Below are 26,676 nucleotides of genomic sequence, written 5' to 3'. Positions count from 1 at the left end.
CGGCCATCTCGCTCAGAAACAAATAAGCCCACATGGAAGAAGCACACCGGCCAGTGCGATCACGAGGTGCCCAAGGGACCAGATATAAGGCATCATGCAAAAAAAAAAAAAAAGATATAAGTGTGTGTATGTATGTGTATTTATGTGTATATGTATATATGTATGTGTATATATATATTATATTAAATGAAGGGGGAAGTGCAGAGTGGAGACCCAAGGCCCAAGTGTCAGCCAATGGAGATCCCCTCATAGAGGGGCTTAGGAGAGGAGATGGGTTAATTAGGGTGTGAGGTAGTATCGATGAAGAACACAGCTTTCCCCCAGATCCTGGATGCTTCCTCCCCCCAACTACCATGATCCGAATTCTACCTCGCAGGGCTGGATAGGACAGAGGCTGTACACTGGTACATATGAGGGTTGGAGATACAGGGAATCCAGGGTGGATGATACCTCCAGGACCAAGGGCGTGAGGGACGATGCTGGGAGAGTGGAGGGTGAGTGGGTTGGAAAGGGGGAACTGATTACAAGGAGCCACATGTGACCTCTTCCCTGGGAGAGGGACAGCAGAGAAGGGGGGAAGGGAGACCCCGAATAGGGCAAGATATGACAAAATAACGAGGTATAAATTACCAAGGGCATATGAGGGAGGGGGGAAAAGGGAGGGAGGGGGGGAAAAAAAGGAGGACCTGATGCAAGGGGCTTAGGTGAAGAGCAAATGCCTTGAGAGTGATTGGGACAGGGAGTGTATGGGTGTGCTTTGTACAATTGATGTATGTATATGTATGGATTGTGGTAAGAGTTGTTGGAGTCCCTAATAAAATGTAAAAGAAGAAAAAAACAAAAAACAAACAAAAAAAATTATTAAAAACAATAATAAATTCCCAGATCGTTGTATAAGTGCTGCTTCATGCAACTTCTCCTTCCATGCTGTGCTTCCTAACTCATTCTGGGGAGGAATGGCACTAATTATAAACATCCCTGTGCTCTCACACCCTCATTTTCCCCTCAGAAATTTTAGAATTTAGTGTTCCTCATTGATAATTTTATTTTTGCTTCATAAAAGAGAATCAGAATATCATGCTATGTTTTGAGTTCCAAAGTGTCAGGTTTCAATTCCCATGTCGTTTTGCAGTAGACAATGTGAGCATCCATTTCATATGCCCTGGGAAGATGGATGATACAGATAGGCAGGCAAGCAGGTCAGTAAGTAGGTAGATCGAAGGAAAAAGCATACAGATTTCCAGCCTTGTAGAGTGACTCAGTTCAAAAACCATGAGTTCACACATTTAATTTTAAAATATTACATTCAACAGATTTAAAGTATTTTTAAAACATTAGCTCCAATTAACTTTTTTAGCCCTTTCTAATAGATGGATAAGTTTTAAGCATTACTGAAGGAGCTATAATTTGAATGTATAACCTAGAATTAAGGAAGGCTTAATCCTCATCCAAAGAGGAAAATAAAATAATTTGAATGATTTGGATACCAGATTAATAAAGAAAACATAGAATTTAATGCTACGTAGAATTCATGGTAATTCAGAAACTAGTTGAACTGGTTGTAAAGTTAGCATTTAATATTTTCAGTCAATAGAATTTCTTATATCTGAACTTCTTACAGCCAGTAATTTTTGTGACTTTTAAACCATGATGATTATTGTCAGTTTAGGCTGTACAGCATGCCCAAATGTCTTCCTTATAAAAGCTTTATAATAGTCTCTGGCTGAGTGTCTATATTCTTCTTAAAATTTTTCAGATTTTTCAACAGTTCTCTCTTACATCATGAAACCATTACCAAAATAAAAAAATGACCACCACCACCACCACCACTCATTAAAATAAAAAACAAAAAAAATGACATTAGTAGATAACAATATTCCTCAGAATACTTGTTAATTAGAACATTTACATATAAAGTATGTACAGCCATAAAGATTATAGGGTTGTATGGTTAAAAACCAACATTGGTGTAGGAATAAAATGACAGTGCATTTCTGATGTTCCAGTGTCTATTTCCTTAGCACACGCGTTCAGAGCCCAGCAATAACCATGAGAGGGAATGAAAATTTATATTCATCGTAGAGTTAGCCCTAGTTCAAAGTTGAGGTTAAATACCTTGCGTCCTAAATCTCCGGTTGTAGGTTCTAATATAGCCTGATATGAACAAGGGTGAAAAGCCACTGGTGAGAAAGGCTGTCTGGCAGGTCTCACACTGCTGCTGTGTCTCTCCAGGATCTGCCACTGCGAAGGGGATGAAGAGAGTCCGCTCATCACGCCCTGCCGCTGCACGGGTACCCTGCGCTTTGTCCACCAGTCCTGCCTCCACCAGTGGATTAAGAGCTCCGACACGCGCTGCTGTGAGCTCTGCAAATATGACTTCATAATGGAGACCAAGTTGAAACCCCTGCGAAAGGTACTGTACCTGCAGACACTGCTTTCCGAGAAGGTTTGCAGAGCGGGCTGGATTCACAGGTGCATTTCCTTCCCCAGTGAGATTCGCCTCGGGTGCTGCTCTCCACAATGGACCTGTGCTGGCGTACAGACATCGCACACAGCTGTGCCTTTTCAAACAATTCTGCCTTCTTTCTCTTTTACGCTCTGAAGTCTCTGGTTTTTACATCACTTTCCACAGTTCAGCGTGATAGATGCATGGATGGGTGGATTGATATATGAAAAATACGCCGATAATTCTATGTCATTGAATTGATAGGAACTGTGAGAAAATGGTCATTGCTGCAGTCCATGTCCAAGAAGATGAGGCGATAGATATACATATATATAATATATTAGATTATATTAAGCTACGTGAACTCATCTAATGTCTTGAAAAGCACACACTAGGTAACATAGGAGACATTTCTTTTATAAGGTCTGAGCTATTTTCTTATGTTTGCTCCTATTTGGAGTTTTGATATGATGGTCTGTGTACAACTAAAGTACCTGTAAATAAAAGGCATTATTTTCCACATCATTCTCCAAGTTGGAAGAAAGAAGCAAGTGTATTTGATCTATTTTCCTTATATTCAAATTCACATATTTTTAGGGTTCAAAACTCAAAGCCTCCAGACTCACTGCCCTAGTTGATTTGGACTCGTAGCAGCCCTGTAGAATGGAGTAGAACTCCCCTTCTGCTCCCAAGACTGTAAACTTTTACAGGAATAGAAAGCTTCATCTTTCTCCCATGGTGTTTTCAAACTGCCAACCTCCTAGTTAACAGCCCAGGGTGTAAACATTAAATATAATTTAAGGGGAATATTTATTAAGTCTTAAGTAGGACAAAAACAAGACAAAGGCATACCATCCAGATTGGGGCCACCATTGGCATGAAGTCATAATGACATCCAAGGATTCCTAGCCACACAGCCATTTAAATAGTGTACAGAGAATGAAAGACACTCTCACAAAGCTATGATGAGTGGCTCATCAATTTATCACAGCTACAGGTAGGACTATAGAAGCAGGAACAGAACTATGATTGGGACATGTCGTTTATGATAGACAGAAGAGCTTACAAGATTGGTTCAGGACTTTCTGACCAATGCAACCAGGGCATTCATGGGGTATGTATGACCTAAGCAACCCCAATACTCGGTATGGTGCAAGGATATAGTCATGAACACCCTTAAGAAAGACTGCCCTGCCCCTCCCTGAGCTGCTTGCAATGCACTATTCCTGAGGACCAGACTGTTTACATCCCTAGCTAGTGATCAGAAGGAATTCAATGGAGACTTTTTCTAAGTGGGGACTCTGCACGTGGTATTTGGGCCTCATTATCATCCATACATTCTGCCTGTTCAGAATTTAACCTCTAATACAATGTTATGTTTTTCTAAATGATGGTAAGCATGTGAGTCGAATATCAACTTAATATTTTCCTGAAAGCTATTAAAGAACAGCCTACCAACGAACAGCATGGACAAAGAATTTTACATAATGCATGCTTGATAGCTTAGCTCCAAGATATTTGCATATAACTTATTCCTCTTTTGCCTAACTGAACCCTTACAAATATAGCTGCCTCAATTTCCAACAGAGACTATAGAGCCTGTAATTTAAATACTGAATCGACCTGCAGCTACTTTTTCATTTAAATTAAATGCAAAGCACCAGGTAGAGAAAAAGAACACTCCTTGAAAATAAACATGGTAGGCTCAAAGATGAGCAAAAGGGAAAAACAAACAAGGAAATTCAAGTAGGCAACTGATTAGAGACTGGCCATTGTCATACTTCATCGAGTCCATAAATTATAAAGTGAGGAAGAATTGGTAATAACATTCCCTGATTTTATAGTAGATCTATTTTGAAAATCTGCAAATGATTTATAGGTATTGTCTGTTTTTAACATAAACACACCTGAAAGTCACAAGGTGGCACGCTGATTCTGTAGGTCCCAGAGCAATCAATGCCAGAAATAGAAATGAGCCCTATCCTTTGCCCTTTGCTGTACGCACTGAACAGGTGCTGTGGGCTGTCTGGAGTCAAGAGGACACATTGTGCGCCACAATGTCCCTCTCTATGTTGTATTTTTCCAGCGCCTGAGTCGCGCAATCCACTGCTTCCTGTTGCATCTCCTCCAACATGTCGGCATTTTTGATCACGGCCTTTCGGTCGCACATGGCTACCGTGAAGCGTGGACTAGCCGACTGCGACGGTCCTGGGGGAGGGGTTAGAGCGGCTCAAACACAGCGAGAGCCGTTGCTACCGAAGCCGTGGTGCATCTCCAATTGTCCTCTTTTAACGCCAGAGAAATCCTGTGAATACATCTCATTTTAAATCTTCATCATAAGGAATGCATTGATGCAATCTAGAAAGCACCTATGAATTGTTGATTAGTAAAATACCTTGATTTCCTTTTTGGAATATTCTCTAATTAAGTATAGATATTGATAAAGGAAAGCATGTCAACCTCGTGTAATTTTAATAGCATTTGTACATCTTCAGGGGCTAAGGGAATCTAGTTGAAAGTTGCTTACTGATAGCCCACAGATGTGCTTTCTTTGACCCAGAATAGTTTAAAATTTGAATTAAAAGTTAACAATTCTGATAGTTTAAATATATGATTATTTCACAAAGAACTTCACAATCTGAATTTGTTTTGAAACAAAATCACTAACTCCGTATTTTCTGGACCACATTTTTATCTGACAACAATCAGTAAAGTCAAGTGGTGGAGAATCCCCTTTAAAAGACCATTTGCTTTCAGATTCAGCACATGCCCACCACCTCCTCCTTTTCTGAGAGTGAGTCCTTGTGGCTTTTCTATTTCTCTGGTTACTACTGTGGATTTTCTTTTGGGTTTATTTTTAGCAGTTTTCTTGGCATATAATTCACATATCATACAATTCAATAGTTCAGTCACAAAGAAAAGTTGGACAATCATCACCACACTCCGTTTTAGAACATTTTGTTCATTCTTGTATTCAATGTTATTTGCTTCCCTTTTTCCCTCAACATACCCTGCACTATTTTTAAAGGACTATTAATCCAGTTACTGGCTCTATAGATTTACCTGTCCTGGATTACCGATGCAGGAAAACTAACAAAGTAAAATGGATAAAAACCTCAATTAAAAAAAGCAGAAAACATTAATAACTAGAACAAATTAAAATGTATCTCAAATGATAAACTTCTAATTTTCAACATAACTGCATCTCCAACAATCCACTGCATTCTGCATGATAGCAACGCTATTTACATCCCTGGTCCTTCGTCAGAAGGGATTAACCAGCAGCTTAATCCACATGTATTTCCCCTTCATTTTTTGTTTTATATTTTTAAAACTGAAACAGCTTTAAAATGATTCAAAAAGGTAGACCAAATGATAAGAAAATACATTTTGACCTAACTGTGCTTGCCATAATCAACTTTGAATGTTCTCTGTCTGATAAGAGCACTGTTCACATCCCTCAATTATGCTCAAAGGGGATTGGGATTCACCAGAGGCTTAATCCGTGTGTGAATCCTGCAAATGGATTTGGGTCTTCCACTGTCATCCATAGCCTTTGGCAAACCAGGTGTTCACACTTTAAGCTCTGATACTATTCCGTTTTTAGATTTGGATTATATTCTTTACTATCCTTGGATCACACAGGCTGGTGTGCTTTTTCCAAGTTGACTTAGTTGACACCTCATTTAGATGGCTGCTTGTTTGAAAACAAACCTTAAGACCCCAGACGCTTTTCTTTCTTCTTTTTAAAAATCATTTTACTGGGGGCTCCTACAACTCTTATCACAGTCCATCCATCCATCCATCCATTGTGTCAAGCACATTTGTACATTTGTTGTCATCATTGTAAAGGTGAAACTGAGGCACAGGGAGACAGACAAAGTGTAGGACAGAGGAGAGCAGAAACAGAAATAGCTTTATTAAGGAAAATCCTGACGAGTTTTCATGACCTAGGCCAACAGGTCAGGGAAGTCGCACCCAGCAGTCAGGGCGCAAGTTTTTAAAGGGATTGTAAGAAAAGTCCGGCATTTATGGATAGGGTTTTTCTGCTCCAAGAATTGCTTGTCAACTCCTTGGGGCTTTCTTTGAACCTGGAGCATCTGGTTTTACTTCCTGGTACCGGTTTTCTTATCTGGCACTGGCTGGCCTGCTTTGCTTTTGGTTTTGTGCATTGGTCAGCCCCTGCCTTCCTGTTCCCTTCCAGACATTCAAAGCTTTTAAATGATAAGGGGTTCCGTGATATTTTCTAGCTACTTCCTGCTGTCATTTGGGGGGATGGCAAGGGGTTGCAGGTCAGGGTGTGCTGGGTCAGTAGGCAGGGGGCTGTAAGGTTGTAAAAGAAGCTGGCTAACAGTGAAATTAGTAATGTCCTATACTCTGTTCTGGAGAAACTTGAAAAGACAAGGGACTAACAGTAACAGGAAGCAAATTATCACCAGGGGTCCAACGAGCAGCATGAGTCAAGAGACAAGGGGTTCTCTAACCAGGATGCTGTTGACGGATTTCCTCAATGTTGTTTCCTAATTTCTTTCTTTCTTTTTTGTAAGGTAGAATTAGGATCATGATAGTGGGGGAGGAAGAAGCATTTAGGAACTAGAGGAAAGTTGTATGTTTCATCATTGCTACATCACACCCTGACTGGCTTGTCTCAACCCTAAGACCCTTCTGTAAGGGGATGTCCAGTGGCCTACAAATTGGCTTTGGGACTCCACTCTGCACTCCCCCACTCATTCACTATAATAGGATTTTTTGTTCTGATGATGCCTGATACATGATCCCTTCAACATTTCGTGATTGCACAGGCTGGTGTGCTTCTTCCATGTGGGCTTTGTTGCTTCTGAATGAGATGGCCACTTATTTACCTTCAAGCCTTTAAGACCCAGGCACTATATCTTTTGATAGTCTGGCACCATCAACTTTCTTTGCCACATTTGCTCATGCACCCATTTGTCTTCAGTGATCATATCAGGGAGATGAGCACACAACGATATAATTTTTGTTCTTTGATGTCTGATAACTGACCCCTTCGGCACCTCGTGATCACACAGGCTGGTATACTTCTGCCATGTGGGCTTTGTTGCTTCTGAGATAGATGGCCACTTGTTTACCTTCAAGTCATTAAGACCCCAGATGCTATATCTTTTGATAGTCCGGCACCATCAGCTTTCTTCACCACATTTGCTTATGTACCTGCTTTGTCTTCAGCGATCGTGTCAGAAAGTTGAGCAACATGGAATGCCAATTTAATAGAACAAAGTATTCTTGCATTGAGGGAGTACTTGAGTGGAGACCCGATGTCCTTCTATCTTAATAGTAAACCTATAAATATATGCACATCTATCTATTTCCCCATCCTCATATATAAATATGTTTGCATTTGTACATGCCTTTATTTAGACCTCTACAAATTCCCTTTGCTTCCTAGCTCTTTCCTCTATTTCCTTTGACTTTCCTCTTGTCCCACTATCATGCTCAGTCTTCATTTGGGTTTCAGTAATTCCTCTTGGTTACATTACCTTTGATCATGCCCTACCAGGCCTCTTACACCCTCCTCACCACCAATCTGAATCACTTGTTGTTTCCTTGTCCCTGGGTTTGTTAACTCCACTCCCTTCCCCCTAACTCCCCTTCTCCCATGTCCCCCCAGAACTGTCATTCCCGTTGTTTTCTCCTCCAGATTGTTCATCAAGCCTGTCTTATTTAGACAGACCTGCATAGATAATAACATGCACAAAAACAAGACAGAGCAAAAGAAAGCAACAATATACAACCAAACAACAACAAGAACAAAACAATGACCAAAATAAAATACAAGAAAGAAAAGCTTGTAGTTAGTCCATGGACTATTTGTTGGCCTTTAGGAGGGTTTTCCAGTTCAGTCTATTGGGGCTCCAAGCCCTGGCCGCAAAGTCCACCCTCGGCATTCCCTGGGGACTTTGCCATTCCGTGCCCTTGCTGTTCTGTTGCACCCCCTTAGTGTTTTGCCTAGGTGTGGCGGGATAAGGTAGGCACAATTCCCACACTGTGTTTCCAGTGTGGTCCCCTGTAGGGTTATGGGTCAGTGAATGACCTCGTGTCTCACAGTGAGGATGATCATATTGCCTTCTCTGTGGACTGACTGCTCTAATCGGGAACATTGTTCTCAAGGCCTGGTGGAGTCAGTTCCTAATTTCATCAGCCTTTTTGTTCAAAACTTACAATTTTTCTTGGCCACCCCAGACTCATTCTATAGTAACAACTTTCCTCCCCCAATAACACGCACGTACTACCCTTGTCAGCTGTTAACAAATCCAATGCATGGGGGTTCTGAAGGGTTACCTGTGCCAATGATGTAAGCTGTCGCTGCAAGGAGGTGAGAGACTCTGAGGTAGATTCCATGGGTAGCTGGAGTTTTTTGTCAAAGCTTTGTGTTTGGAGAATGCTGTGCCCCAAAGCCCCATTAGAAATCCCTGCTGCTGCCAGGGAGGAGGCAAAACTAAGGCCTACCAGGACAGGTAAGAATATGAACCTGCAGTCACAGGGAACAAAATTAGTTTTAAAATTCCACAGCCACACGAACTCTGCTTGTCCATACAAGGTAAGTTGTAGTACCAGGGTAACCAGGAGACAGGCGTGTGGTGTAGAACTATTGAAGCATTTAGTGAGCATCCTGTTATACACACACACACACACACACACACACACACACACACACCGGGGGAGGCTCTGAGGGTTCTTGTGATGTTGTGAGCAGAGTTACATGCTGGGTTTCCAGGATCCTGCAGTGGCTTATAGCACATAGAATAAATAACACTTAAATTCCCTTCAGGAGTATACAAGGGGACATTAAGAGAAGAGCTGAGCAGCTTATACTTTTGTTAGAAAGGGAGAAAGTCAGCAGGGGTACAGCAGCCAACAATGAATGTTGTCGGGAGGCACAGAGATAACAGGAAGTGTTGTCAACTTCTGAGGCATTAAAGAGTGTAGCGACTTCCTGGATTACTTTTACCCAGGTGAATGAGTTGTCAGGATGCTTTGTCTGTACTGAGCCTTCCATTGGTTATAGCTGGCTGGCTAAGGATTGTTCACTGTTCTGGATTTCCTGTGCCACTTAGTCTAAGTTATCAAAATTTCCAGGGATAATTCTTACATAATGCCTCCTAAGGGTGCTGGAGGGCTTGCCACTGTGCCATCAAGGATATAATATTCCCTCTTCCCCTGACAGCCATCTGTTGTCCCAGGAGTCTGTGATATTAAGGCAAAAGTTTCCACTTCCATCCCCTAAAAAAAAATTTTTTTAAGCCTGCTCTATTTAGTTTGAGCTCTGCACCCCAATCTAGTGCTATGTGTATTTTGCAAGAGGAGTATGGGCATCCACCATAGATGTCTGGCCACCATTGGCAATACACTTCCATTTGGTCAAAATGGAAACACAGGGCTGGTATGGAGGCTCTGGTAGCTATTGATTTTAGGGTGCCAGGGGGAAAGTATATCAAAACTTATGACTGGAACCCTGCCAGGGCACAATATCCTTTTCTAGCCACATGTGTTTGTGCAGCATTTTTTTCCCAATAGGTTTCATGAACAACAAATTGCCACACAAAAGGGTTTACTTTGGACTTTGGAGCGGTATTTTGGTTTAGGGTGGCATGCAGGGGGCACCTAGTAAAGTGAATATGAGTGGGCCCTATGACTTGGGTGGAATATAGGTGACCATGACTTGGGTTTGTTTGCTTGACTCGGCTGAGATGATGCCAGTTGGGGCCCCCATGTACCTTAGCCGCTGTAGGGGAAGTGGGGATTATGGTGTGAAGTCCTCCCCACTTTGGCTGGCGAGGCTGTGGTTGTGTTCTTTCAGGAGGACTGAGTCTCCGGGGCTGACCGCTGGCAGGTCAGGTTGCATAAGGTCTGAGGTGGGCAGACATCTTTCTGTGTGCTCCCAGAGCAGCTTCCTTAAAAGTTACAGGACAGGTAAATAGTTTGCTAATGGTGGTGGTTGGACCAGTAGGTTATGGTTGATAAGAAAGGGCCTGCCATACATTAACTCAAAGGGACTTAAGAAGAGAGAGGGCTGGCGCAAATTCAAGTTAAGGTGAGAGGCAGCAGGTCCACCCATGAGTGACGCAGCCCCAGGGACAGCTTTGACAAGTGATTTTTTTTATAATCCCATTCATTCTCTCAACCTTTCCTGAGGACTGAGGTCTGCACGGAATGTGTTAAGCATCACTTAATGTCCAGAGCAAACGAAACCTGCTGTGTGACTTGGGACACAAAGCACGGTCCATTATCAGACTGAATAGAGTTGGGGAGTCCAAACCTGGGATGATTTGAGTTAACAGAATGTTAGTGACCGTATCTGCTGTCTCCCGTTTGGTAGAGAAGGCTTCAGCCCATCCTGTAAAAATGTCTACCAATGTGAGAGAAACTTAAGACCTTGGTGGCGAGGCATATGAGTGAAGTCACTTTGCCAGGCTTGACGGGATAGATAGCCACGCAGTTGGTGTGTGGGGACCTTTGGCTTGAGGGCTTCCTGAGCATTGATGGCTTTGCATGTGGAACAATAGGAATTAACAGTCTGAATGAGCTGGGCCAGGGAGGGATGGTCAAAGATTGGTTGTAAGAATTGGGATAGGGCACGGGGCCCGATGTGTAAAGAGGGATGTATTTGGTGTATGAGGTCCTCGGCTTGTTGTGTTGGTAATGTGATGTTGTTATGAAAAACTAACCACCCCTTGTGGTTTTTTCCCTCCTTTTTGGGTTAGGGCGGCTTCTTCCTGAGGTGTATAAGAAGACTGTACTTCGGGGATGGTACAGTAGAGTATTGGAGCTGGCCCAGAATGGTTGGTGGTCAGGCTTCTGACAGTAGCATCTGCTTTGTTGTTGCCCTGTGTGCAAAGGAGCAATCAGTCTGGTGTCCCCTGCAGTGACTGATAGCCACGTTAGCTATCATTAGGGTCCTGTAAAAGATTAGCTATTAATTTACCATTTATAATGGGAGATCCTTTAGTGGTAAGGAATCCCCTTTCCTTCCAGATACTGGCATGATAGTGGGCCATAAGGAAAGAATAGAGTCCATAGAATATTAACTGCCTTTCCCTTAGCCAAACGGAGTGCCCGAGTTAGAGCAATGAGCTCTGCTTTTGGGGAGGTGGCGCTATCCTGGAGGCACTGGGCTTCCCAGACCCAGTAGAGTGAGACTACAGTATAGGCAGCCCGCCACTGTCCTTGCATGTTAACAACAAATGAAGTTAGATTAGAGTTGGGATAGGGTTGATCTGAAGGTCCAGGATGAGGCAGTGTTAATTCCTCAACCACTTGTGGGCAGGAGTGACTGTCGGGTACTGACGTTACCTGATGCAGGAGAGTTGCTGGGTTTAAGGAGGGAGACTGGTGCAGACATATGTCAGGGTTTTCAAGAAACAAAAGATGGATTTCTTGAATGCAGTTGGGAGAGAGTAAAGACAAGGCACGGTGTGGGAGAAGGTAGTGTAACCTGTGAATAGATAAAGTCAATTTGAGAACTTTCTTGGTGAGAGCGGCTGCAGCCTCTAGAGCCCAGAAGGCACAGTTGCCATCCTGATTGTCATGTCTAACTGTTTGGATAGATAAGCTATCAGTGAGCGGGTGGGTCCCAAGGGTTCAGTGAGGACCCCGACTGCCACACACTGTCTTTTCCTCAGTGCAAAGGAAAAAAAGGCTTTTCAGGGTTTGGTAAATGTAAAGGTGGAAACTGGAGGAGGGTTTTTCAGAGTTTGTTAATGGCTATCTTGACTGACTGGGGGGGAATCTAGGGATCTAGTAGGGGTGGCTTTAGCAGCTTCTTACAGAGGTTTAGCAAGCAGGGAAAAGTTTGGGATCCAGTGTCTGAAAAATGCTACAAAGTCTAAGAAGGTAAGCATTTTGTCTGCAGTTTAGGGGGCTTAGAGTCCCTCTCCCACCAGGGACAGTCAGCTGTGAGCTCCCGGGTGGTGGGGGTGAGGCACAAGCCCAGGTAGGTAACAGATGTGTAGTAGAGCTGGGCTTTGGCGTGTTTAGAAGCTAAAAGGTTTAAAAGCTGGGCATATGTTCTAGCAAACTGGCCTCAGATGGACTACACAACAGCAAATCACCTACATATTGCAGCAAGGTAGATGGCAAGAGAGGACATGTTAACAGATCTGTGGTCAGTGCTTGGTGAAAAATATGAGGCGAATCTCACAACCCCTGAGGGAGGATGCCCAAGAATATTGGGAGGCAATACCAGTGCCTGGGTTTTCCCAAGTGAAAGCGAACAGGTACTGAAAAGCGGGATCCAGCAGAATCATGAAGAAAGCATCTTTCAGATCAAGTACGGAAAAGTGGGTAGTATTAGGGGGAATATGGGACAGAAGGGTGTAGGGATTAGGGACTATGGGGTGAATGGGGACTATGGCTTCTTTGATGAGACGTAAATTCTGCACTAAGTGATTCGGAACCATCTGCATTTTTAACAGGTACAGTAGGAGTGTTGCAGGGAGATTGGACGGGTATAAGAAGCCCATGAGCAAGGAGGTGCTGAATGCTAGGTTTTAGGCCTTTAAAGTGGGTGAGCAAAATTAGGAACTGGGGACAGGATGGGAAGGTGGAGGGGTCTTTAAAGCAGATAAGGATGGGTTGATGATGTGTAGCAATGACAGGCCGGGAAGTGTTCCATACTTCTGCATTTACCCAGTGTGGCAGAGGAGTCAAAGAGGGTGTGGGCAGGGGAGTGGTGACGGAGAATGTTAACAAAAAGGAAGCTGGGAAGGAGAGGTGGGTAGCAGGCGGTTCCACTGAAGGCTAACTCCTAGCTTAGATAGCAGATCTCTACCCAGTAACAAAGCAGGGCATGAAGGCATTACTAAGAAGGTTTGGCAAAGAGGGGAGCCCCCTATGTCCAAGAACAAAGGGGGAGTTATTAGGGGTTTTTAGGGTTTGCCATCTTTTCCCATAACTGTGACCGGAGAAGGAGAAGTTTGGGCTGAGAACTGAGAAGGTAGCCCCGTTGTCCACCAGGAAAGAGACTGGTTTGCCTGCTACCTTGATCGTCACCTTTGGCTCAGCGAGGGTTACCGGAGTCTTTGAGTCCAGGCTCAGTCAGCCTTCATTGGTTGCTAGACCAACGGCAACAGCAGCGCCAATGGCAGGTCAGGGTTTAGAGGGATGGTCCTTCCGCGGCTAGGTGCCGAGGGGCAATTGCTTCTCCACTGGCCCTGCTTACCACACACCTGGCAAGGCTTACTGGGTGGTCAGGGTTGCGGGCAACGTTTAGCCCAGTGCCCTTCCTGGCTGCACTTGAAACAAGGTCCTGGTGGCTGGCGGTGAAAGCTGTTCTTTCCAGCACTCTTCTGACCCCTCCCACCTGCTGGCCTGAGAGCGGCAATTAACACCTAAGCTTGCCAACTAGCTCTTTGGCGGGCCCAGGGCTCACCGGCTATTTCTGACTGTTCCTCTCAGGCGTTAAAGACTTTAAATTCCATGTTTACCAGGTCATGGATAGGGGCCTGAGGTCCCTCCACAGTCTTTAAGTTTCTTTTCAATATCAGGGGCTGACTGCGTTTTGAGTGGCCCCAGCTGGGGAAAAAGGGTCTAGCCTAGTATACCAAGTTAAGGCTTTAATTATGCGTGTAAGGAATGCTGTCGGGTTCTTACCCGGATGCTGGGTGATCTCTCGCAGCTTGTTAAAGTTTACTGCTTTGTGATCGATGGCTTGCAAGTCGGCCAATTAGCACTGTATCATGTCAGGCCCTGCCTTCACGTCCCTTGGGGATGTCTACCTTATAAGTCCAACCAGGTTCCTCCCTCAGGACAACCTGGGAGCCTACTGGCATGGTGACATCGGTTAAATGGACTTGACCTGCATGCTGCTGAGCGTCTGTGAAGACACGTTCTTGCTCATCAGGGGTGAGGGTGGAGGCTAATACTACATATAAGTCATGCCAGGTGCAATCATAAACTTGCATTAGGTATCGGAATTCCTTAATAAAGAAGGTAGGATCCTATGATAAAATACCTAGATGCTTTTCTATCTGAGAGAGGTCTATTAAGGAAAATGACATGTGGAATCAGATGGGTCCCTCAGCTCCTGCAACTTCATGGAAGGGGCAGACAAGAGGGTGTGCCTGGCAACAGGAGATGGCAGCGAAGGACAATCAGGGGATGGCAATGGAGGAGGCGGGGGTGGTTGGGAAAGAAGAGTTTGGGAGGAGGAAGAGGTCTAGGAAGAAGTAAGCAGTGTTTTGGGAAGAAGTAAGCAGTGTTTTGGGAGATGTGGAGTAAGGGGGATGATGGGAAGGAGGGAGAAAGAGCTTCCAGGGAATCCAATGGACTAGGGTTTACAGGGGCAGCAGATGGCGGAAGAGCTGATGCCTCCATTTTGAGCTGAGCAGGCATGGGGACCTGAGCCAGGAGAACTTGTACAGGTTGGCATGAGGAACAAAGGGAGGGGCAGGAGCAAAGGAAGAAGAAGGCCTGAACATCTGGGACTCCTGACCATTTGTGGTTTCGCTGACAAAAGTTGTCGAGGTCATGGAGAATGCTAAAATCAAAAGTGCCATTTTCTGGGCAGTGCAACCCATCGTTCAATTGGTATTGTGGCCACACTTGGTTACAGAAAAGACCAGACGCTTAGGGCGAATGTCTGGAGCCGGGCTCAGTTTAGCAAAGTTAGCCAACAGGCATCCCAAGAGGCTGTCCCTGGGAGGCCTAGAGAGGGCGCTTCCTGTGTTGTCTTAAACTGCAGGGGCTACGGGCAAAGAAGAAGGACGTCTGGGCCCTGCCCGCGCCCATCAGTCAGGAGGTGGCCCGGTAACCCTGAGAGGCATCCCAGTCAGAGTTATGAACCCAAGGGGGAGAGTTCTTGACTCACTGGAACAGGAAGGTTCCCTAGCACAGACCTGTGGCTTTAGCTGGGCAGACAGGGACCTTGGATCACTGAAAGACATCACAGGGAGCCTATGAGGGGGTGGGGCCTGGCTTTGTGGCTGGTGAATGGAGGGTGGTCTGAGGTCTTTGTTCAGAGTGGGGGGGGGGAGGAAGTAAAAAAAAGAGGAAGTAGAACAGTTTTAGAGGAAGCACCGCAGAGCTGCAAACACACGAACAGGTAGAAAAAGCTCAGACACACCCTTTGTCTCCTGGTCTAGTCAGAAGGTGCAGTGACTGCCAGACCGTTCTAGGAGTCCTGTTATGGGCAGGAATCCCAGGATGTAAACACAGAGACAAAAGGCTGGAGGCCACACGAGAGAAGATAGACACAGAGAAAAGATGGACACGAGGAGAAACTGGCCTTATTGTCCCACCCCTTTGGGGGAAAGGCAGTTATTTCTAGGTCCTCTAGGTACTTGGGTTGCAGAATAAATCCCTGCAGCGGCACCATGTTCAGCTTCCTAGCATACTTGCTTTTCTGGGCTTTCAGCTAATTAGCCTCCCGTGGACCCTAAGTTCCCGTATGAGTTTGCTGGTCCTCGGTGTCCAGAGAGACAAGCAAGAAAAACGAGACAGAACAAACGTACACAAAGAGATACTGACCAGAAATCACCCATCCAAGTGAGCTTCCAAAGGTTCGAGAAGAAAGGAGGGGTGGGCTATGTCCCAGCAGAAGCAGGCCTGGGACTACACAGAGCCTCTTGCCTTCCCCCGCTCCCCCTCCTGGACTTCATCTCCAAATTTAAAGGTGAAGCTGAGGCACTGGGAGACAGACAAAGTATAGGATAAAGGAGAGCAGAAACAGAAATAACTTTATTGGAGGGACTCCGGATGAGATTCCGTGACCTTGGCCAACAGGTCAGGGAAGTCGCACCCAGCAGTCAGGGTGTGAGTTTTTAAAGGAATGGTAAGGAATGTCCCACATTAATGGATAGGGTTTCATTGCTCTGAGAATTGCTTGTCAACTCCTTGTGGCTTTCTTTGAACCTGGAACATATGGTTTTACTTCCTGATACCAGTTATCTGGCACTGGTTGGTCTGGCTTGCTTTTTGGTCTTGTGCTTTGGTCAGTCCTTGCCTTCCCATTCCCGTCCAATCATCATTCTCAAAGCATTTTCTTTCTACTTGAGCCCTTGGTATCAGCTCATTTTACCCCCCTCCCTCTCAATCCCTTGAAAATTTATAAATTATTATTATTTTTTCATTCTTACACTGTCCAAAGTCTCCTTCCACCTACTCTTCTGTTGTCAGTCCCCCAGGGAGGGGGTTAAATGTAGATCATTGTGATCAGTTTCTCCTTTCTCCACCTCCACCCCCATCTTCCTCTTACCCTCCTGGTATCAAAACTCTCATTATTGGTCCTGAGGGCTTTATCTGTGCCAGATTCCCTGTGTTTCCAGCTCTGATCTGTACCAGTGTACATCCTCTGGTCTAGCCGGATTTGTAAGGCAGAATTGGGATCATGACAGTTGGGGGAGGAAGCAGTAAAGAACTAGAGGAAAGTTGTATGTTTCATCGGTGCTATACTGCACCCTGACTGGCTTGTCTCCTCCCAGTGACCCTTCTGTAAAGTGATGTCCAGTTGCCTACAGATGGGCTTTGGGCCTCCACTCTACACTCCCCCTCATTCACAATGATATGATTTTTTGTTCTTTGATGCCTGATACCTGCCAGACACTATTCTTTCTAATAGCTGAACACCATCTAGTTTCTTCCCCACACTTTTCCATAGCAACCATGTCTTTAGTTATCTCTCCATGAGGTTGAGCATCAACCAGGGCCATGTCATAAGAGCCAATTGTTCTTAGGTTTGGGCTAAAATTAAGTGGAAGCCCCCAATCCATTTATGCATCAATGCTTTATATATGGTTCTGCTTCTCCTTAGAAGCATAATTGTCATTTTATGTTGTTGTTAAGTGCTATTGAGTTAGCTCTGACCCATAGGAACCCTCAGCACAACAGAATGAAACACTGTGGTTCCGTGCCAGCCTCACAATTGTTTCTATTCCTGAGCCCATCGATGCAGTTATTGGATCAATCCATCTAATTGAGGGCCTTCCTCTTCTTTGCTGCCCCTCCACTTTCCCTAGCATGGCATCCTGCTCCAGAGACTGATCTGTCTCTCTGATAATATGTTTAAAGTATGTAAGCCAAGTCTTCTCATCCTTGCCTCTAAAGAGCACTCTGGCTTTACTCATTTCAAGACAGATTGATTTGTCCTTGTCACAATCCATTGCTCTTTCAGTAGTCTTGTCCAGCACCACAATTCGAATGCATCTATTCTTCTTCAGTCTTCCTTATTTAACGTCCAACTTTCCCATGCATATAATACAATGGTCAATACTCTGCCTTGGGTTAGGTGCACCTTAGTCCTCAAAGTAACATCCTTGCTCTTCAAAACTCCACAAGAGGCCTGTGCAGCAGATTTAACGAATGCAATATGTCTTTTGATCTCTTGACTCCTGCTTCCATTGCTTGTGGATCCAAGTTAGGCAAAATCCTTGACAACTTCAACCTTTCCCTCCATTTATCATGATGTGACCTATTGGTCTAGTTGTGAGGATGTTGGTCTTCCTTCCACTGAGTTGTCATCCACACTGAAGCTACAATCCTTGATCTTTGTCAGCAAGTGCTTCAACTCCTCCTCACTCACAGCAAACAAGGTTGTGTCATCTGCATGTCGCAGGTTAATAATCCTCCAATCCTGATGCCACATTCTTTTTCATATAAGGCCACTTCTCTGACAACTTGCACTTTATTTTATGTTAGAGAACATTATCAACGATTCTACCCTAGAGTGGTCCTATGTACCACCGCCACAGTACAAAGCACTGTCTAGACCTGCCCCGTACTTGAAATTGTTATACTTCTGCTAATGGTTGCAGCCAAAGTGACAACATATCTTGTCTTTTCCCCTGCCCCTCTGCCAAGCATGATGTCCTTTCTCAGAGACTGATCTCTCTTGTTAACATGTCCAGTGTGAGAAGTCCCACCGTCCTTGCCTCTAAGGAATATTCTGGCTGTACTTCTTTCAAGGGAGATGTTTGCTCTTTTGGCAGTACATGGTCTTTGCAATATTTTTCACCACCACCAACATCTAAATGCATGGATTCTTCTTAGCTAGGTCTTCGTTATTCAATGTCCAACTTTCCTAGACATATGAGATAATTGAAAATATCATAGCGTGAGTCAATAGCACCTTAGTCTTCAAAGTAACATTCAGGCATTTCAACCCATTACACAGGTGTTATGTAGCAAATTTACCCAATGTAATGTGTTGTTTGATTGCTTGGCTAGAAAAGCTAGTGATTTCCAATTGCAGATCTTTTCGTTGGCAAAGGTAACCGTTCGGGGTTATTTCAATTAGACACTCCTGGGCTGGGCAGGGGTGGGACTCAACCTTTCTATTGGGTCAAAGCCTAATGTCACCTCCTTGGTGTCATAAGCCTTCTCATATAAGAGTGGGAGGGATTGAAAACTTCTTTCTCCCTGCCCCTCCGCCGTCCTGCTCTACCTGCCTCCAGGGGCAGCCTCATCTAGGCCACAGCACCCTGAAAGCTGTCAGTGCCCTGCCATGTTTCCACCTACCTTAGATCCACAGGACTCTGTACCCGCTGGCCTGTGATCATCCTGCTCCCTGCTCCGAGGTTTTGTGCCAGCATCCCGCAGATTCGTGAATCTTAAGAGGGACTTATGCATTGGCTTGGGTCTTTGAGACCTATTGGACTAGGCTGGGATGCCTTTCTGAATTCTTCTTGATATCAAGCTCTTTCCTATATAGATGAATAGATATGCCACTGGAATTGTTTCTCTAGAAAATTTGCGCTAACATAGCAGACAAGCACTTAATCATTGTGTCACCGGGGTCCCTTGGTTTTTGGGTAGGAATCTGAATTTTTCAAGGCTTGTACTAACGCATGAGCACCAGGCAGGAGAAATCCTCATTCTAGGTTGCTCCACTGCTGGGGAGGCGGCTGCAGGGTGGGGCGTGAGGAGTCCAGGTCTGTGCCCTGATGCCTCCTGCCTGCCCCACAGCCTCCTGTGAGTTGGTCTTCGGGCATGTATTCACATAGCCGAGTGGCCTTTGCTCTCATGTGCTCCTGCCTGAGAGCACCTCCACCATCTGCAGCTGCAGCTTCAGCTGCCTGGCGAGGTGGAAATGGATGAACTACAATGAAGACACCGTTTTGGGCCTTGAACAAGCCCAACAGCGGCCATCCTAGACCGCAGCCACCTCCAGAGCCAGTGCCACTCGCTGTTGGGCAGCTGAGAGGTGAATCCTGGCTGGGAGGAGGCCCAGTCCAATCGGTACCTTCCTCTAGGACAGCACCTCCGAGATGGTGGTGTAGTCTCTGAAGTCCCAGGCTGGGTGGAGACCCTCTGCCTAAGGACACACTCACTCCTCAAGCCACCTGCCGAGACAGACCTGGTCTACTGTGAAAACTCCCCCACCTTTTGCGAGCCCAGCCCTGACACAGGCTCCTTCCTGGACTTGCAAGGTCACCTCCCACGGCGCTGCTGGCTGGGACCTGCTGTGCCGTGGCCACAACGCGAGGATGGAGAAGCAGAAGAAGTGCCACCACATCTTCCCCTGGCTTTGCTACGTCAGCTGCCCGGAAAGCATCTGCATCTATGGTGTATACGCCTGCAAGTCGCCAGTCTGGGAAGTGTGTGGCTGGAAGGATCTCCCCAAGTCCCATGGGAAGCGCGACCTGAAGCAAATCCAGCCCTCAGCATCAAAGGCGAGGCAACAGACTGCTGCCAGAGTCACAGGGGGTCAATGACCCGGACCCAACCCACCCCTTAGCTGGGAGTCGTCTCCCTTTCTCCCTCTTTTTCATCTTAAGCTTCTCACCCTACTCTGGATAGTGCTTTTGGTGTGTGTGTGTGTGTGTGTGTGTGTGTGTGTGTGTGTGTGTAAAAGAGCGCTTTCTTTTTGGTTCCCTAGGGTCTGATGGGAACCCATCCAAGGCTTATCTTGGCACATATTAAAGAAAATAAAAAGGAAACAAAGCAGAAACCACACCAACGGCACAGCCTGGGCTTATGCGAGCTCTCTGCTTGGTGGCCAAGGTGGCAGTATAGGCAAGATTCTGTTGTCAAACGGCTTCTTCTGGTGGCATTCCAAGATGTCTGCGAGACGGTAGTTGGGAAGTATAGTCCCTTTTGTCTGTCTTCTGTCATTCCCATTGGATAGACTTTTGCATGCCGATAAAAGCCATGTATTTAGTTGGCACTAAGTGGGAGGGACGCCCGAGGTGATTTCGAAGGTGGCCTAGGGGAAGAGCAGCTGTTCTCCAAAACCTTTTCTGCAAGAGTTTCCTGGGAACCGCAGCTAGATCCCAGTGTTTTCCTGCCTTTCTTTGGGCCCCACTGTTAGTGCTGTGTATTTGGATTTGGAGTGGCAGACTGTGACCAGGTTCTGTATGGGCTAAGTCTCCATCACCAGTCTCTTGGGAAGGGACCTTTGAGTCTTTCCAGGGCTGACCCACGACTACCTGAAGGCTTCAGTAATGCAGCGCAGGTACGCAGGTAGGGCAACCCGACTCTAGGTCATGTTCAAAGGACACCGAGAGAGTAGTAATCCAGAAACCCCAACAAGGACATGTCTTCGCCCATCCTTTTCCTTCTCTGGCCTTTGAGGACCAAGAGGAACGATGCCTTAGTGGTCCTCCACCTGAGACAGGGGCAATTCAAGCTCAGGATCACTGGGCATTCTAATGAGACCCAGTGGGCACTCACACCCTTGGTTGAAGCATCTCATCACCGAATTCTCCCTGATGTGTAGGGCCTACAAATCTATAGTGTCCGAAGCTAGCCAAGGGGGGTGTGAATGGATGGTAGGCGATGAAAGTATCTGTCTTAAGGAGAATATAAAAGAAGGGATGCATTAGGACTGAGAGTAGAAACAAGACTTTTTTTCTTTCTTTCCTTCCCTCTATCCTGGGTCTACCTAAAACTGGTCTCTGAGAGCTGGCCTACAGTCAGCTTGCTCAGGCAGGCCTGCCAGCTCCAGCATCCTGAAACCACACCTGCACCCTGGAATTCCCTGACCACAGCCCCGAGACCCCTGTGTGCCCTCCCCAGAGTGCCGCTCCCACCTCTTCCCTTTGACCCCAGTCCCACCCACAGATGCTTGCTTTATGTGATCTATTTTAGCAGAATGGATACAAATTTTCAAGACCAGTCTTTTTTACGTCTATCTATACTGTTTTGAAAGTATTCAAGTAACTGACAGATTATTATTTAATTCTAGTCCATCGAGTGTATTGCAAGTATTTCTGCCTTAGTCAAGTATTAGGGTCCAAACTGTTATTTCCAATATTTTGCAAAAAGTTGTAGAAGTCGTTGATCTTTTTAATCTGATATTCCAAAAGCCTCATTTTATAAATATTATTTATTGTACAATGTGTATACCTTCGGGTTAAGTAAGATTGTAAATTACATAAATATATGTATTTGGAGAAAATGTATTTCACCATGCACTTTATTTCTGTTGTCATTAAACAGAAGGTAAGCAAATCAACAAATGAAAAAGTAGTAAACATTCTAGTCTTCTATGACTCATAGACTGTAAGCCTTTTTAGAAAATATTCTCAAACCCCAATTTCTCTTTGAAAAACATGGGACACTTGAAATAGTATTTAAAAGGCTGTATTGATATGACTTCTCAGATTCAGAGGCATTTGCAAGATGCACTAGATTATTTTGATGGCACTAGGATTCATCAGCAATTTTATTTGGGTAGTTTTTTAAGTGGTCATTTAGAGTACCAGGTGTAACATTTGATCACACTGTATTAGAAGCACATCCAATTAATTGCTCCCTGCTCAGTAATTTCTTTCCGTTCATAATGTTCTAAAGAGCAACCACAAGAAACAATTCATTAAGCTAATTATTCTGAATTTGTACCATTAGCCACTGTAAATAAGAGACAGTTTAGACAGAATGGTTTCTTAACGTAGAAAAGAGCAACTCTTTACAGTCTGACAAACCTTGGGACCTAAAAGTTAATCTGCAAAGATATCAGGAAAGACTTACCATATGTACCTGAGTGTAAGCTGACCCGAATATCAGCTAAGGCATCTAATTTTACCACAAAACTGCATTAAAAATGTGCTGAAAAACTCGGCTTATTTACATGAGTATATCCAGTACTTCATTAATAGCTACGTGTACTACAGCAGAGTCTACAGTTAGTATGTTCATCAAGATGTGCTAATGTTGTTCAAAGAAAATCTTTAAAATAAAATCAAGGGGTTTAGTCAAGAAAAAAAAATCCCTATCATCTTTAAGTCAGCAGCTCACCTACTTTTACAGCATTCAGTAAAAGTCTCATTAATCTCCCGAGTTACACTGGGTCAGAAATAATTCTCAGGGCCCAGGGAAGTCAAAAAGTCACAAATGAAGAAAGCCCAATGGTGGCTCAGTGCGATTTGGAAATACCTGCAGTATTGATTAGGGAACAGGCGCTAAGCTGTTCAGGAACTGAGAATTGCATAGTGTTCAAATCTGAATTACTCCTGAATATGAGAAGCCGGCAGTTGGACATGAAGTCAAGTGTTATGTGGACAGAAAGTACTATTGATATCCTTATATCAGCAGGAAAAATAGTTTTTCTAGTATCTTCTTTACATAAACTGTCTGACAAATGTACAATGCATAATATCCAATTCCATTCATCCATTTATCCATTTTATAAAAGTACAACGAGGCAGATAATCTGTGAACTTTGATTCGCTATTAAGTTGAGGAAGCCTGATGGCATAGTGATTTTGCATAGGGCTGCTTACCACAAGGTCAGCAGTTTGAAACTATGAGCTGCTCTGCTGAAGAAAGCCGAGCCCTCTACTCCTGTAAGGAGTTACAGTCGGGGAAACCCACGGAGGAAATTCGATCCTGTCCTTTAGGGTTGCAGTGAATCAGCATTGGCTCGACGGCTGTAAGACTGGAGTTTTCTGGAGGCTGACCCAGGGAGCGGCTGACTGGTACAAATGACTAAACACTTGATTACTAGCCAAGGCTCACAGGTCAAACCCTGAGATGCCTCAAAAATAGGTCTGGTGATTGTCAGAAACCTTTATGGAAAAGTTCTACTCTGTATGCACAAGTTGAGACTACGTACATGGCAACCAACATAGCAAGGTTAAAAAATGCATATATACACACACACACACAAACACACCGTATATACTCGAGTATAAGCTGAGTTTTTCAGCACAAAAATGTGCTGAAAAAACTGGAGTTTGGCTTATACAAGGGCCACTGGTACCCCAGCAAGGTGTAACATCTTGCGGGTGATTGCTGTTCCTCCACTGTTCATTCAAAGCCCTGCTGACACTGCAGGGCTTTGAATGTTTGTTTACTCACATCTAACCAATCAGAGCTATGACCTGGATGGCTCCAATTCGCAGAAGCACCCGTAGTGATTCACTTACGCTGGCAGCTGAACTGGTAAGGATGTGTCTGTGGCTGCGCTCCGTGTCTCCCCTCTGGTCTCTGTGTTAATTCACATTCTGCATTTCCCACCCTAGGCTTATACTTGAGTCAATTCGTTTTTCTGGTTTCCCAGGTAATAATTAGGTACCTTGCCTTATACTCGGGTCGGTTTATATTCAAGTATATATGGTATATGGTATATGGAAAGTAAACAAGCTCTGTCTGTACAAACTTATTATGCCTAGTAAAAAGGAATAATTATTGTGACATATCCCTCAGACAATGATTTAGTTGAAATGGCTATTAATAAATAAGCATGTCTAGTTAACATTATGTTTTTTTCCATAATTTGACATAGCATTCATCTCTGAAGAAATTGAAGGACCCACACAAGTTATCATACCAAACTGATAAGGTCATAGTATAGATTTTATTACCTTCCAGTCTTAAAAAAAGGAAAGGAGAGGAGTCAGAGGTCAGATTCTACCTATGGTCTTCTTGCGTACTGTGTACTCCTTGACGTAGATTGGTTTCCAATTGGGCTACTGATCACAAGATCAGCAGTTCAAAACCACCAGCCAATCTACAGGAGAATGATGAGACAATGGCCATGAATTTAATTTTGTTTTCAATCATACATGGGGCATTTGTTTTGTTTTAAACAGACATACGGAGCCCTAGTGATGCAGTGAGTTACACATTGAGCTTCTAACTGAAAGGTCAGTTGTTCAAATCCACCAGTCTCTGTGCAGGCTAACTGCTCCCTAAAATTTACAATCTTGTACTCAGTCCTCTAAGGGGGAAAGACAAGGCTCTCTTCTACAATAAAGTCTTGGAAACTTACAGGAACAATTCTGCTCTGTCCTATGGGCTCACTTTGAGTCACCATCAACTCAATGGCAGAGAGCAAGCAGGAGCGTGAGCAGTAGAGCCATCGAGAGAGGGACTCCGTCCTATAATGTAAAGTCACTATGAGTTACACACAGATATTCAAAGGCAGTGAGTTTGGGTTTACCATGAACTATCCCAAAAAACTCACTGCCATTGAGTCAATTCTGAGTCATCGCCACCCTCTTGGTCAGAGTAGAACCGCCCCTGGGGTTTTCCAAAACCACCTCTTTATGGGACTAGAGAGCCTCCTCTTTCTCGCATGGAGTGGCAGTGGCTTCAAACTCCTCCCCGACTACTCCACCAAGGACTACTCCACTACGGACTCTACCATGTCCCATAGGGTCTCTAAAAGATAAAATCAACTCAGCCAATGGCAATAAGTATAACTTGGGGCAGTGGGAATCACACATAGGGAAATTCAAAATGTATAATTTGCATCTAGACCAGAGGATGTACCCTGGTACAGATAGGAACTGGAAACACAGGGAATCCAGAAGAGATGATCCCTTCAGGGCCAGTGGTGGGAGTGGTGATACCGGGAGAGTGGCTGTAGGGTCAGGTAGAAAGGAGGAACTGATTATGGGAATCTACATATAACCTCCTCCCTGGGGGATGGACAACAGAAAAGTGGGTGAAGGGAGACATTGGACAGTGTAAGATATGGCAAAATAATAATTTATAAATTACCAAGGGTTTATAAAGGAGGGGAGGGGGAAAATGAGGAGCTGATGCCAGGGGTTTACGTGGAGAGCAAATGTGTTGACAATGATGAGGATAACGAATGTACAAATGTGCTTTATACAATTGACGTGTGTCTGGATTGGGATCAGAGTTGTATGAGCTCCCGATGAAATGATTTTTTTAATGTGTCATTTGCATAAGGAACCCTAGTCACACAGCGGTTATGCACTCTGGTACTTACTTCACAGTCAGCGGTTTGGGCTCAGTCATCAGTGACCCTTTGGGAGAGAGGTTGCAGCTACTTCAGTAAAAATTTACAGCCTTAAAAACCCCGATAGGGCAATCTTACTCTACCCTACAGGGTCTGTGGCAGTTACAACAGACTCAAAAGCAATGAGTTTGGTTGACTTTTTTTAAGGTTGGTCTGTGTGATTTAGAACACTCTCGGAAAATTATTTTATCTTGACACTTAATCTCTCTAATCAAACCAGTTTAGTTATCCACAAAATATTCCCTCTGGCTGATGGTGTGTTTTCCATCAGAAATAGGTGTGAACAGGCTGCCTAGTTAATTGTTGTCTTGAGGGCACACTGACTGAACTTGAAAGTACCAAAAGTAAAAATGACATTATTTCAACTAGATTAGAGCATTAATATTTCCATTAACACGTTTTCCTTTGATTTTCATTGTTGCTTTTCTTTTGTTTTCTTGTTTTTTGCCGTAGCAGTTTCATACTCTCAGAAAATCCATTGATATTTAAATTAAAACAATATTCAAGTGCAAGTAAATAACAATACTAATGAGTTGTGTCGGGTAAATCTAAAATGTGAACATATATGATTTGTTCTAACAGATACTTAGGATGTGTCCCATGCCCTTCATCTTTGTATCTTTTAAAGAAAAGGTCAGTTAATCTCTCAAAATTTCAAAGAAATGTGTAGTCAACTGGGATGAGTGCTGTAGAATAATTTGTTCAAAGTAGGTCCTGAAAAATGGGTAATGGGGATGGCTGAACATGATAAAAAATTAATGTCACTGAACTCATGCATGTGAAGAGTAATTGTCAAATCTTTTGTTACATATGTATTTACCATAATAAATACAGTAAGTCCTAGAAATGTTAATATCAAAATGTTAATAATATAATAAAAACAGTAATAATAATAATAAAAACAGTAAGTCCTAGAAAAGATAAGAGCTTACCCTTTTCGGAAGCTTTCATCCATATTGTTAGGAGATGCCATTGAGTTGATCCTGACTCAGAGCCAACTTATGTATAACAAAAGGAACCATGGTCCAATCCACACAATTGTAGGTAT

At 44.2% G+C, this 26,676-nt stretch overlaps 1 protein-coding gene across 1 annotated transcript in view; it reads left to right on the top strand.

The window, feature by feature from the left end:
- The window catches only part of MARCHF1 (membrane associated ring-CH-type finger 1), a 526,762-nt gene that overhangs the window by 422,563 nt on the left and 77,523 nt on the right, over nucleotides 1–26,676 (top strand). The window contains 1 exon segment of the mRNA XM_075544746.1: nucleotides 2,233–2,413. Coding sequence (XP_075400861.1) covers nucleotides 2,233–2,413 — 181 coding nt within the window.

Source organism: Tenrec ecaudatus, chromosome 3, assembly GCF_050624435.1.
Source record: "Tenrec ecaudatus isolate mTenEca1 chromosome 3, mTenEca1.hap1, whole genome shotgun sequence".
NCBI lineage: Eukaryota > Metazoa > Chordata > Mammalia > Afrosoricida > Tenrecidae > Tenrec > Tenrec ecaudatus.
The sequence above is the reverse complement of the archived record's forward strand: the minus strand, read 5'-3'. Positions and strand labels throughout refer to the sequence as shown.